This window comes from Corvus brachyrhynchos, unplaced genomic scaffold, assembly GCF_000691975.1.
Source record: "Corvus brachyrhynchos isolate BGI_N302 unplaced genomic scaffold, ASM69197v1 scaffold18, whole genome shotgun sequence".
Taxonomy (NCBI): domain Eukaryota; kingdom Metazoa; phylum Chordata; class Aves; order Passeriformes; family Corvidae; genus Corvus; species Corvus brachyrhynchos.
In genome coordinates this window covers 19,803-32,284 of record NW_008246064.1, presented here as the reverse complement: position 1 = coordinate 32,284, position 12,482 = coordinate 19,803, and the positions used below count along the sequence as shown (strand labels likewise).

The window sequence follows — 12,482 nt, the reverse complement described above, 5'->3', positions numbered from 1 at the left end:
GGCCGGGCCCCGGGGGGCGGGGGGGGGCGTAGGGACCACCCGAGCCCTGAAGGGTCTGAGGGGGACCTGAGAGACCTCGACCCCTCAGGAGGAGTGAGGGGCACCCCAGTCCCTGATGGGGGATGAGGGACGCCGACCCCTCAGGGGGCTGAGAGGCGGCTGAGAGACCTCAGCCCCGGGCGGGGAGTGAGGGACCCCCGGCTCCTGAGCGGGGACCCCGGTCCTTGAAGGGACACTGAGGGGGGACCTCGACCCCTGAGGAGGTGACGGTCTCTGGGGTGGGGGCTGAGGGAGGACGCTGAGGGGACTTCCCCCAGTCCCCTTAGGAGGGAGCTGCGCGACCCCCTGGTCCCTGAGGGGGGCTGGGGGACCCCCGCAGCCCTTGGGGGAAGATGAGGGTCCCCAGCCTCAGAAAGGGGAGCCGAGGGAGATCGAGCCCCGAAGAGGAGCAGGGGGGACCCCCCCATTCCTGGGGGGGCTGAGGGACCTCAGCTTGTGGAGGGGGGACTTGAGGAAGCCCCAGGCCCCTGAGGGAGGGGGCTGAGGGACAGCCCAGTCTCTTTTCCAGAGGGAAGGAGGAGCGGGAGCTGAGGTCCCCCCTTCCCATGGCTTTGGCAGAGCAGAGGGACAGCGCCGAGACTCCCCCAGACCCCCTTAGTGGGGTGCCAGGGGGTCTGCGAGGGCCTGTGGGTCCAGGTTTATGGACCAAGCTCTGCTCCAACCCACGGGAGAAGACTCCTTTCTCTAGGAAACCATTCCCTTATGGGAATGTCCACTTTTTAACATCCGTGAGTGTGGTAAACCCTCAGGACTGTGTCCCTGGCTCTGCAGGGAATGGCTGGGAGGGCTCGGAGAGTGCCCTGTGCCAGGCAGGAGCTGCTGGAATCCCTCAGGATTCCAGACTCGGAGGAGCTGGTGGGGTGGGAGCCACACGCAGCTCTGAGTCATTGCAGAATTAACTCTGCAGTTTAATTAAACGGGAAGGTGTTCCCAGCCTACTCACCCTGAAACCTTCCAGGGGAAGCAGCCGGAGAGGGCTGTGCCCGTCAGGGAGACGGGATGTGGGACAGGGAGCATTCCATGGATACGGGGACGGCTTCATCCCTGTGGAGCGGCTGTTCCCCCCGGGAAGAGGGGCTGAGGGTTGTGATCCTCCTTGGAAGCGCTTGCTCCTGCTGTAGGGTGATGTTTGTGACCGTCTGGGCTGGAGCCTGGGTGCCTCGAAGTGGCTGAAAACAGAGGCCAGGCAGGAAGAGGAGAATAAAAGCAGGTATTTATTGGAAGGGCCTTCCAAGGTGCCCCCAGGCAGCCCAAAGCCTCCACCCAAGATGGACCCTGGCTCACGGGTTCTTCACACTTTTATAAGTTTGACCCATTTGTATTTCAGGGTTAATTCTGCAATTATAACTTTGGTCAATGATGTCATTACCCCGAGTTTGCTCCTCCTCTCAAAGGTTTTTGGTTTAGGTATTTTGGGGCTTGGGGACAGCAAGGTGTCCTTGAAGTGCAGACGCAGAGAGGGTTTGTTATGTCTGACCAGTGTGGGGGAACAGCGGCTAAAGGGCCACGTGAAACTCCAGAGTTACACACCAGGCAGTACAGGATTTGAAAAATATAAAAGTTCAAACCCAAGGTATCAGCCTGAGGGAATTCCGTGGCAAAGCCAGTTTGGGATGGAGAGCGCCGTGGTTTTAGGATTAAACTGGGTATTGGTGTGGCAGGAGAAGAGTACCAGGTCCTGGCAGTCCCTTGTTTCTGGGAGTCAATAGGAGGAGGTCTATGATCCCAGTCTTATCTTGGATAAATTCCTCACCATTGTTTCTAAAATTCCTTTGAATAATGATCCATTTCTGTGGATTTTCTGTGGCAAAGAGCTGTTTAAATCCTCTTTGTCCCTACAGAGGTTTAAAAGGTGCTAGGAAAGCTCACAAACACCACAGAATGGTTTGGGATGGAAGGAACCTCGAGGATCATCCAGTGCCACTCCTGCCATGGGCAGGGACACCTCCCACTGTCCCAGGCTGCTCCCAGCCCCAATGTCCAGCCTGGCCTTGGGCACTGCCAGGGATCCAGGGGCAGCCACAGCTGCTCTGGGAAATCCATCCCAGGGCCTCCCCACCCTCACAGGGAAGAATTCCTTCCCCAAAATCCCAAAGAGAGATGCCAGCAGTGCCTGACACGTTGTCAGTCCTCTGTCTCTGTCAGTCCTCCGTCCATGTTGTTTCAAACATTCCAGCTTTCCCTCCTACACCCACAGCTTGGAATTCCAAGCATTTCATTCGTTTGATTCCTCTTGTTGTCTCGGGTCATCCTGTGAAAATCTCCCACCTTGTGCTGCTTCTGGCCCTGGACATCCCTTTTCCCAGTGCTCCGTGGTGATGGAATCAGGGCAGCCAAGGCTTCCCTCCCATTCCCAGAGCAGGCTGGCTGCTCCAGCTGCTGGTGCTTTAAGCAGGGGTTTTTCTTAGCTCGAAGTTGGGGGTGGCTTTGGATCGCTCAGGAATCCCAAACTCAGCCAGCACAAAATGTCTCTGCCGTGACCTGGCTCGGGAACATGTTCTGTAAATCCAGGGTGGGTTTCCAGCAGGGACAGAGTTTGAATGATTCTTACCCAAAATTAAGGGAGGAAAGTAAAGATCACGGAGCTGCTCCCAGGGCTGGAGCCCCTCTGCTCTGGAGCCAGGCTGGGAGAGCTGGGAATGTTCCCCTGGAGAAGGGAAGGACACAGGGAGAGCTCCGAGCCCCTTGCAGGGCCTAAAGGGGCTCCAGGAGAGCTGCAGAGGGACTGGGGACAAGGCCTGGAGGGACAGGACACAGGGAATGGCTTCCCAGTGCCAGAGGGCAGGGCTGGATGGGAGATTGGGAATTGGGAATTGCTGGCTGGGAGGGTGGGGAGGGGCTGGGCTGGAATTGCCAGAGCAGCTGGGGCTGCCCCTGGATCCCTGGCAGTGCCCAAGGCCAGGCTGGAGCAGCCTGGGACAGTGGGAGATGTCCCTGCCCATGGAATGGAGTTGGAATGAGATGATCCCTAAGATCCCTTCCAACCCAGACCATTCCAGGATTCTCTGATAAAAGCTCTGAGAAACATTCCAAGCCCATCCTGAAGGAGCCCCGAGGTGGATCCTGATGCTCTCACACCACCGCAGTGAATTTATTCCCCTTTTTTCCACTCCTGCTCCTTTTTGTGAGCCCCATCTCTAAAACAAAAGGCTTCCACACACCCCTTTGTCCCAGAAGTTGGATCTGGATGTGCCCAGTGCTCCAGCTCATGGATGAAGCAGGAGCAGCAGTGGTCCCATTCCCACTCTCAGCTGGGATCACTGGGATTCTCCCAGCCCTCAGCCCTGTTTGCTGCACAAACAGCCCTGGAATTATTAAGGAATTGTCACTACTCCGGTTTGTTTGTTTTAATTATTCCCCTCAGAAAGGGAGGCAAGCATTCCCTCAGGAGCCAGGAGGGGCAGGATGGGTTCTCCTTTCCCAGAAACCTCCTTCCTGCGGGAATCAGCACTGCCTCAGCAGCCGGGCTGGATGGATTCAAAGCCAGAAGTGCGGATTTGCCTGGCTCCCTTTGGATCTCTGATCATCCCAGCTGGGCTCGGGGAAATCTGTCGCTGCTGCTCATGGTTGTCCATGTGAAAATGAGGTTTCCTGGGAGCTGCACCTCTTTCCAGCAGCTCAGGATGTGTCCTGGAGAGCCTGAAGCTCCTTTCCTGCACGGATGGAGCCTATGGATCGGGAAAAGCCTTTTCTCTCCCTGTCTCTTTAACAGCTGCAGGTCAGGGCTGCTCCTGATGTTCCATCTCAGCTCCCTTTGGAGGCTCTCCGAAATGTTTAATTAAAGATTCATTTGCTAGGAACACACATGGATGGACTGGAGGGAGGAGGGGAGGGAGGAGACACACCTCAGCCTGTGGTTAGTCTTTTTTCCTTTGGAAATTCCTTGGAATTCCAAAGGAAATTTCCAAATTTTCCTTTGGAAAAAAGTAGGATTTTTGCTTAGCAAGGCCAAACTTCTGCTTTCTTCTCTGCGAATCACCGGGCTGGGCGCCGGTGTGGCCGAGTCTGGTTATAAAATAACCAACCCAAGCCTTTTCCCCAATTTAACCTGAGCCCAGCCACGCTGTGGAGGGTGAAGCTGTGTTTTCCTCCTCATCCAGTGTTGGTGATGATGGAAAAGCTGACAGAGGTTCTGACAAGGGCAGGGAAACACCAAGCCTGGAATAATCATGGAGAGAGCAGAAATGAAGCTTCTGAGCCTTTTTTTCCTTTAATTTGGGGGGGACTGAGGCTTTGAACTCCAGATACGGACAAGCCAAGGGGCAGAGGGGCAGAATCCCCCTCTCAGAACCCTTCCCCCTGATTTTTGGTGGGTTTCCAGTCTTTCTCCCTTTAAAGCTCACAACTAAACCCTGCAAAAGCCCCGAGAATTCCGGCTCGCTGACAGGTGCTGGCATTTGGGGCTGTTATTCCCTGAGCTGCAGATCCTGAGCTGCTTCTTACCAGCACAAAAGAGGCTCCTCAGTGCTTGTGTCCTTCCTGAGCATTGTTTTTGGAATTGTTTCATCCTTCCAGGATGAAAGCTGCCCGGGCAGCTTTGTTTTCTGGGATGTGCTGCCTGTGCTCCAGGCCAAGGTCCGAGCGCTCTCCGGGGACACATCGGAGGCTGCTGCAAGCTGAGGAATGCACCACTCTGTAAAACAGGGAAAACATATCCATCCTATTTCTTCATTACAAATTTAGAGGGAGTAAATCTCTCCAGAGCTCCTGCTGGCTCCCACTGGAGCTGGAGGAGAATGATCCAAGTGCCAGGCTGGCACCTCCAGAAATCCTTGGCCAAGCTGTCGGGAGAGGGAAGGTTTGTGCCTTCCCAAATCCTCAGAGTTGACGTGAGCTCCTCTTGCTGCTGCAGCTGCTCCTCCTCGGGATCTGAACGGCTCCAATGCCATTTTTCCATGACTGACTCCAAGACGAATTAGAAAAGTCTCCTAAAATATGATCCAGGTCTGGCAAGCTGAAATAATTCCCAGCTGTGGAGAGGGTACAGTGTTTGCTCCGTGTTCAATCCCAATGGCACTGACAGGTCACAGTCCTGCTGGCTTCTCTCCCATCCTGATCCCAGATTTTCCAGAGCAGACTGTGAACTCCAGACCCTCCAAACTGGAGCAGTTGCACCCCTGAGAGCTGATGCAGAGGTGGAGGAGCCTCTGGACAAGTGGAATTCCAGACAGCTCGGGCTGCCTGCCCGATTCCAGCAGGATCCTTGAGAACTCAGTGCCTGGCTGTGCTGCAGGTGTTGGAGCATGTTTGGGAGATCCTCCAGGAAAACAGCCTTGGAAGGTGTGCCGGTTTGGCCAAATTTGGAAATATATCCTCTGAGAGAAGGCAGATTACAACCACCCCTCCCCCACCAGGTTCGGGAAAAAATAACTTTTCCTCGAAGGAAAGTGAAAGAGATAAAAACTATTTATTTAACACACACACAGGAAAAGGATAATGATGCCAAATAATGAAACCTCTCGCTCTGCTGAGAGAAACCTGGGAAAAGTTCAGAGTCCTCCCGTAGATCTCTCTCTCCCCCTCCATGGAGCTGGATGGGGCGCTGGGCCCCCCTCCAGGGCCAAGGCCTCGGTGGAAATTCCTCCTGATGCATTCTGATGTTGAAACCGTCCAGCAGAGAGAAAAGGGAAAGAAACAAAAGTCCCAGGAAAACAAAGGTTCAACTCTCTGTCTCCCTCCGGAGGAAAAGAAAGCCGAAAGCTGGAGAGCAGGCAGGGCTTCATCCCGCTCCTCTCTCTCGAACGCAGAGCAGTCTGTGTCTGTGTCCTTGAAAACAAACTGCAAACTGCTTTGAAAGTTTTGCTGGGTTTTTTTTCCTCTCCCCCCTCTCAGGCTCAGTTTAAAGGCACAAAATTAATTGCTGGGCATAGGGCAGCAATATGGCATCAACATCATAAAGTCACCCCCAGACAGAAGGAGAGGGAATATCTGTTTTACTGGAGGAGCTGGGAGACTGGAAAAGCAGCTGATCCATGACAGGAGAGCTGCAGGATGAGGATGTGATTCCAACCTTGTCACACAACAGACAGGAGTTATTTGGGATTCTCACTGGAGGTGATTCCCCCGAGCTCTCGGCTGCCCTCAGCTCTTCCCTTACACAAAACACGAGGATTTTTAGTTCTAGGACAACATAAAATGTCTTTTTGCTGTCCCTTCAGGAGCCTTAAGGAGGGCAGGGCTGGAGCTGATCCCCTTGGGATGCTCCCTGTCCCCGTGGGAAGTGGAGGGACAGGAATTCAGCAAAGCAGTTGGGCTCCTCTGAGCTGGCAGGGAATTCCCTGGGGATGTGGCTTTGTTGTACATCCAAGGGGATGTTCCTCTGCTTCAGAGGAATTGGTCACCATTCTCATGGAATGCTGGAATGGTTTGGGTTGGAAGGGACCTTGAATCCCATCCCACCCCCTGCCATGGTCAGGGACACCTCTCACCATCCCAGGCTGCTCCCAGCCCCAGTGTCCAGCCTGGCCTTGGGCACTGCCAGGGATCCAGGGGCAGCCCCAGCTGCTCTGGGAATTCCAGCCCAGCCCCTCCCCACCCTCCCAGCAGGAAATTCCTTCCCAATCTCCCATCCAGCCCTGCCCTCTGGCAGTGGGAAGCCATTCAGAATTCCCTCTTTCCTGCTGCCCACACTGGGGGATCAGCCCCCAGGGCACGGCGAGTTCTGGCCAGGGAATGTGGAGCTCCTCATCCACCAAATCCTTCCCTGCAGTGCTCCTCTCATTGTCCAGCCTGGATTTGTGCTTGGCATTGTCCTGATCCAGGTGCATCCCATTATTACCTTTTCCTGGCAAAACAGGGCTGCAATGGATTGGACACCAGCTCTGCTTCTGCTCTGGCCTCTCCGTGCCCTCAGTGCCACCGTGCCCTCAGAAAAGATGGATTTGGGGTTTTTTTTGACACCTTCAAAACTCAGCGAGTTCTCAGCTCGGCGGGGTAGTGACGTCAGGAACACAAGGAATGCCTTTCCCCCACCTACAGCATTTTCCTCCGGAGAAAGGCTCCCTGTGCCCTGGAATCTGTTCATGTTTGTGGCTGTGGGGGTGTCCGGGAGCAGATTCCTTTGTTACCCGCTCAGAGACACGTCAGAAGGGAATTCTGGGATTCCCAGGGTCAGGAGGGATGCTTGCAAAGTTCCTTTTTTCTGCAAAACTGAATCTTTCACCTTCAAAGCAAAGGACCTGAAGTGATAAAGTGTAAAACAGAACATGCTGGAATGGTATCAGGAAGAGGACGAGCTCTTTGCCGCTCTCTCCTTAGGTGACTCCAGAGTGACTCCATCAGGAAGGCGCCTTAGTGCAGTCATGGAAAGGGAGAGCCTTTGGCTCTGCAGGTGGGGAGCACTTTGGGAAAGAAGACACGAGGATGAGCTGAATGGACACGTGCTGCGGGCCCATCCTTGGAAAGCTTTTCCATATCCCAGGAGAAAAACTTGTCCTTTGCCTGCAGCAAGAACTGCAGTCCTTGGGGACTCGCCATCGAGTGCTGATGGAATGAACACGATGATCGTTTGAGAGCAGACATCCCAATTTCTCCGTCTCCCCGAGGGTTCTCTGCCATTCCAAGTTTCAGACATGAGGAATCACAGGTTGTGTCTTGTCCAGCACCAGGAAATACTTCCCGGGCTCTTTGCTGGTGCAGCTCCGTGGATCTCGCTGCTCACAGGGACCATTCCCAATCCAGGACCACCTGGAAGGGCAGCACTGCCCAGACCCAAGGGATTCCATCCCGGTGGTGATTTCATCCCAGCTGTCATTATCCCGGCAGGAATCTTGCAGGATGCCTGGGGATGTTTGCCCTTGCAAGGACCAGGGCTGTTGGAGATAATGAGGCTGTTTGGTGGCAGCTCCTCAGGGGTGAGGTCACCGAGATGCATCCCTGGAACTGGAGCTTGGCGGGACCTCTCAGCCCTTGGACAGGGCTGGAATCTCTTGTACTGGAGCTGAGGGTATGGAATCATGGAATGGTTTCGGTTGGAAAAGGCCTCTTGGATCATGGAGTCCAACCATCCCCCAGCACTGCCGAGGCCACGCCTGCCCCACGTCCCCAGGTGCCACATCCACAGGGCTGGTAAATCCCTCCAGGGATGGGGAGCCACCAGTGCCCTGGGCTGTCCCTTCAATGCCTGACCCCCCTTTCCAGGAGGAATGTTCCCAATATCCACCCTGAGCCTCCCCTGGCCCAGCCTGAGGCCGTTCCCTCTCCTCCTGTCCCTGTTCCCTGCGAGCAGAGCCCGACCCCCCCGGCTGCCCCCTCCTGTCAGGGACTTGTGCAGAGCCACAAGGTCCCCCCTGAGCCTCCTTTGCTCCAGGCTCAGCCCCTTTCCCAGCTCCCTCAGGAGTTTTCCAGTTCCCTTCCCTGGACATGCTCCAGCCCCTCAATGTCACTCTTGTCACAAGGGGCCCAGAGCTGCCACCTGGGCTCTGTAATTTACAGTTATTTTGTGAAATAAGGGCCTTTTTCTCCTCCTTGGGTCACACTACAGGCTCAGGTTTTGAGTAAGTATAACCTTGGTGTTGAAATTCCTGTTATCTTTAGTTATAAAGATAATTTTGGTTATAAATAGAAGGTCGCTGTATGCATTTGAAGCAGGTGTTTCACTTTAAGAGGTGCCTGTTCAATTTTAGCACCACTCTTTATTTATTAAAGAGCTGAAATGAGATTTGGGGAGTTGTGATTTTTGGCAACTTGGGCTTGGGGGGAAATGAAAGTCAAGTAAAATGTTGCTTTTCTTGCACACTCAGCCTGAACGGGAGCACTCATCCAAACAAACCAAATGGATTGTTGCAGTTGGAGTGAATTCCTTATGGAATTTTAGAGATAAGAGGAGGCCTTGTTCTTTCACCTTTCAGAAACAGCAAAAGCAAAAATGGAGTTTTTCTATGTTTTGGGATGTTTGAGGCACTCAGGAAGGGGTTTTGCAGCAGCATGAAGGTGTGTCAATAATGGGATTCATTGCTGGGAAATCAGTGGGTTGGGCCAGGAGCAGCTGATGATGGGATGGCTTCACCCATGGGGAAGGGATGGACTGGGAACTGCCCGAGTTGCTGAGGTGTTGCCGAGCAGGTCGGGTGTTCCTGAGCCTCCGGGCTGGAATGTGGATGGGCCAAGCAGCAAATTTGTCACCGTGGTCAACCAGGCTGTGGCTGCTCGTGTGTCAGCCATTCCCACTGGGAATTCCCAAAGCAAGAGCTCCAGCAGCTGAGTGTCCTCAGGGATTCCCCTGTCCTGAGCAGCACCTCAGACCCACCGAGAGTCCAGGTGTGCTCACCTGGCAGGGAGGGAGGGAATGAAAATCCCAGGGGTCTGGGAAGGGTCTGTGGGCTCTCAGGTTCTGGAATCACTTCCCTGTTTGGCCTTTCCTCGTGAAATTTGCTGTGTTTTTTGTATTTTTAAAGCTGTTCAAAGCTCTGGCCAGGCTGGAGTTTGTGCTCTCTGTGTGAGGTCGGGGTGGGAACCTGCTCAGCCAACATTCCTCCCTCTCCAGGGCCAGGGATGTGGCCTCGAGCTCCATCCCCTCACAGAGCCTGGGCCTGCAGTCCCGATTCCTTTTCCCAGAGATTCCCCATGCTGCTGTGTGCACAGGAGGAGGCTGGCAAAGATTTTGCTGATACCTCGAGTCTTGGAGCCTCCGGGATGTTTTCCAGGTGGTTTTGGGTCAGGAGAAGGGATCCATACAGACCTTCATCCCTGTAAAGTCACATGCAAATAAATATGTATGTGAAGGGTGTCATAGTCACGACCATTTCGCTTCCTGATTTTGCTCTGGGAATTAGGAATGCTGCAAAATCCAGGAGAGCAGGATTTGTGCAGCATTATCCAAGCACAGAGGACAGCATGGACAGGGATTCAGGCCCAGGACAGAGACAAGGCTCTTCAAAAGTTCCTCCTTTTTTTCCATCTGGCAGGAATTTTGCTTTCTAAACCCTCTGCAAGTTTGTGTTTGCTGGCTCTGAGCACTGCAGGCCTGGAGGGAGAGGGGAGGCACTGTTGGGAATCATGGAAGTCCTGAATCCAAACAGCATGTCTGGAGATGAAAGTGGGGGGAGGGTTTTGCAGAGGAGAAGAGAAGGACTCCTTGGATAACCTGGAGCGAAGGGCCCTGCTGTGCCAGCTGCTTTGGCCATAAAACAAAGCTCCAACGGGAAATTTTGGCTTAAGAGAGGAAAAAAGGGCAGTTCTGCACAAGCTGGGGTGGGCATGGACTGGGATGAGCCAGGTTGACATGGAAATTAGGGAAAAAAGCTCTGAGAGGAGGAATCAGAGCAAAGACCTGACTTGAATCCTTGGATGCTGGTGGAGCTGTGCTGCAGGGAATCACCTGGAGCCGTGGGTGGTGCTGATCCCTTCTCCTTCCCTTTTGCCCCTCCTTTAGGTCGGGGACCATAAATTCAGCGCGCACCGGATCGTGCTGGCAGCCTCCATCCCGTACTTCCACGCCATGTTCACCAACGACATGATGGAGTGCAAGCAGGAGGAGATCGTCATGCAGGGCATGGATCCCAGGTGACATCCCTAGGGAGAGCCCGAGGGAGCACGAGGCCTCTGCGGGCCTTGGCGCGGTGTGTGCGCGGTTCAGAGGCTGCTCTCCGCGGGAACGATCCCACAGAGCGTTCTGCTGCTGGCACAGGCCTATCCCAGCTGGAATTCAGTGGGGTTTCTGCCCTTTCTCCCTGTTTTTAGTGCTCTGGAGGCTCTGATCAACTTCGCCTACAACGGTCACCTGGCCATAGACCAGCAGAATGTGCAGTCCCTGCTCATGGGGGCGAGCTTCCTTCAGCTGCAGAACATCAAGGACGCCTGTTGTACCTTCCTCAGGGAGAGGTGAATGCGCCTGGGGGGATCCTGGGGGGATTCCAGGGGCATTCCAGCTGCTCCCCAGCAGCAGCGAGGGTCAGGCACCTGTGTCCGGCTTGGGAGGAGCAGGATGTGTCCTTCTAGCAGGAGGAGGAGGAGTGTGCATCCCAAAACTTGGCATCTGTGGAGTTATGGAATCACAAAATGAGTTGGGAGGGACATTAAAGCCCATCCCAATCCACTGTCCCAGGCTGCTCCAAGCCCCAATGTCCAGCCTGGCCTTGGGCACTGCCAGGGATCCAGGGGCAGCAATTCCAGCCCGCCCCCTCCCCCCCCCCCCAGCCAGCAATTCCCAATTCACAATACCCCATCCATCCCTGCCCTCTGGCAGTGGGAAGCCGTTCCCCCTTATCCTACCATTCTCATTCCCTTCAGAATAACTTACCACTCCTTCACTGGGACACAATAAAAGCCCTTGGCCAGCCATGGGAATTAACACCCAGAGCAAAACTGAGGGACCATCTCCCTTTTTGAGAACCCATCCTGGCAGGAACTGCCCAATAAAATGCCCTAGGGTGTATCACCATGTCCCACAGCCGTAGGGAGAAGGAGAGAAGATCCAGCAGGCAGAAATTGTGCAGCAAGATTGATTGATTTAATTATTTTACAAACTCTTTTATAGACTTTTCTCTTCATAGTCTAATTGGACAAAGGATCAGCCTCCCCTTGGGGGTGATTGGCCAAAATCCTAAAACATCCATTGTCAAAATATTTTCCTACTGTGCCATAAACAAGACTTTTCAAGGTTGCAGGTGGCTTGGTTGTTTACAGAACTCTGCCACTATCTCTGTGAGAGAGAAAAGTCTCTCATGGACTTAGAAAACAGCAAGAAAATCCTCGCTAGCAGCATTTTTGTATCCACAGTTGCCCTTCCTGCTGCTGTGTGTGCTAAAGGGGAGGAACACCGCGCCTCAGCCCAGGAGCTGGACAGGAAACTGTGGCAGAGCCTTAAATTGGTCCCAGGTTTTTCAATTTCCTCGCTGGTGTTTGGCTGCGAGGCTGTTCCAGCAGCAGGGTCTGGAAATGGAAAGCTGGGATACTCCTTGTCCACGTACCACATGGATTCTCAGCCCGTGCCAGGGAGCCTGACGTGTTCAGTTTTCCCAGCCTGGCTTCTCTGCAGCTGCTCAGGGTGCTCAGTGGTATGATGTCAAACACACCCACCAAGTACAGGGATTGGCTACCAAAATCCTCCCAAATCCACCAGGGGCAGCCAGGTGTCCTAAGTGAAGTCCTGGATTTGAGTGCACAGCTGCCAGTTTGGTTAATAACTAAAAATTCGTGGATTCTGGCCACCCTGGGAGCTGGGACATGGACACTGAGCTCTTCTTCTGAAGTGGAATTGAGAATTGGGATATTTTTAGGCAGCTGTGTTGTAACCAAGCCCTGTGTGAGCCCTCAGAGTCACCCTCATGTGACAGTTCCCCACCCAACAGCTCCCGGACCTGGAGCTGCTGGAGAGAGTCCAGAGGATGCCCCAGAGCTGCTCCAGGGCTGGAGCCCCTCTGCTCTGGAGCCAGGCTGGGACAGCTGGGAATGTTCCCCTGGGGAAGGGGAGGACACAGGGG

General features: G+C 54.2%; 1 protein-coding gene across 2 annotated transcripts in view; it reads left to right on the top strand.

Annotated features, from left to right (window-relative positions):
- The window catches only part of KLHL18 (kelch like family member 18), a 27,742-nt gene that overhangs the window by 8,130 nt on the left and 7,130 nt on the right, over window positions 1-12,482 (top strand). For both annotated transcript variants that reach the window (XM_017746791.1, XM_017746790.1), the window contains exons 3-4: window positions 10,433-10,563; window positions 10,741-10,881. In XM_017746791.1, coding sequence (XP_017602280.1) covers window positions 10,433-10,563; window positions 10,741-10,881 — 272 coding nt within the window. The remainder of the gene's footprint in view (window positions 1-10,432; window positions 10,564-10,740; window positions 10,882-12,482) is intronic.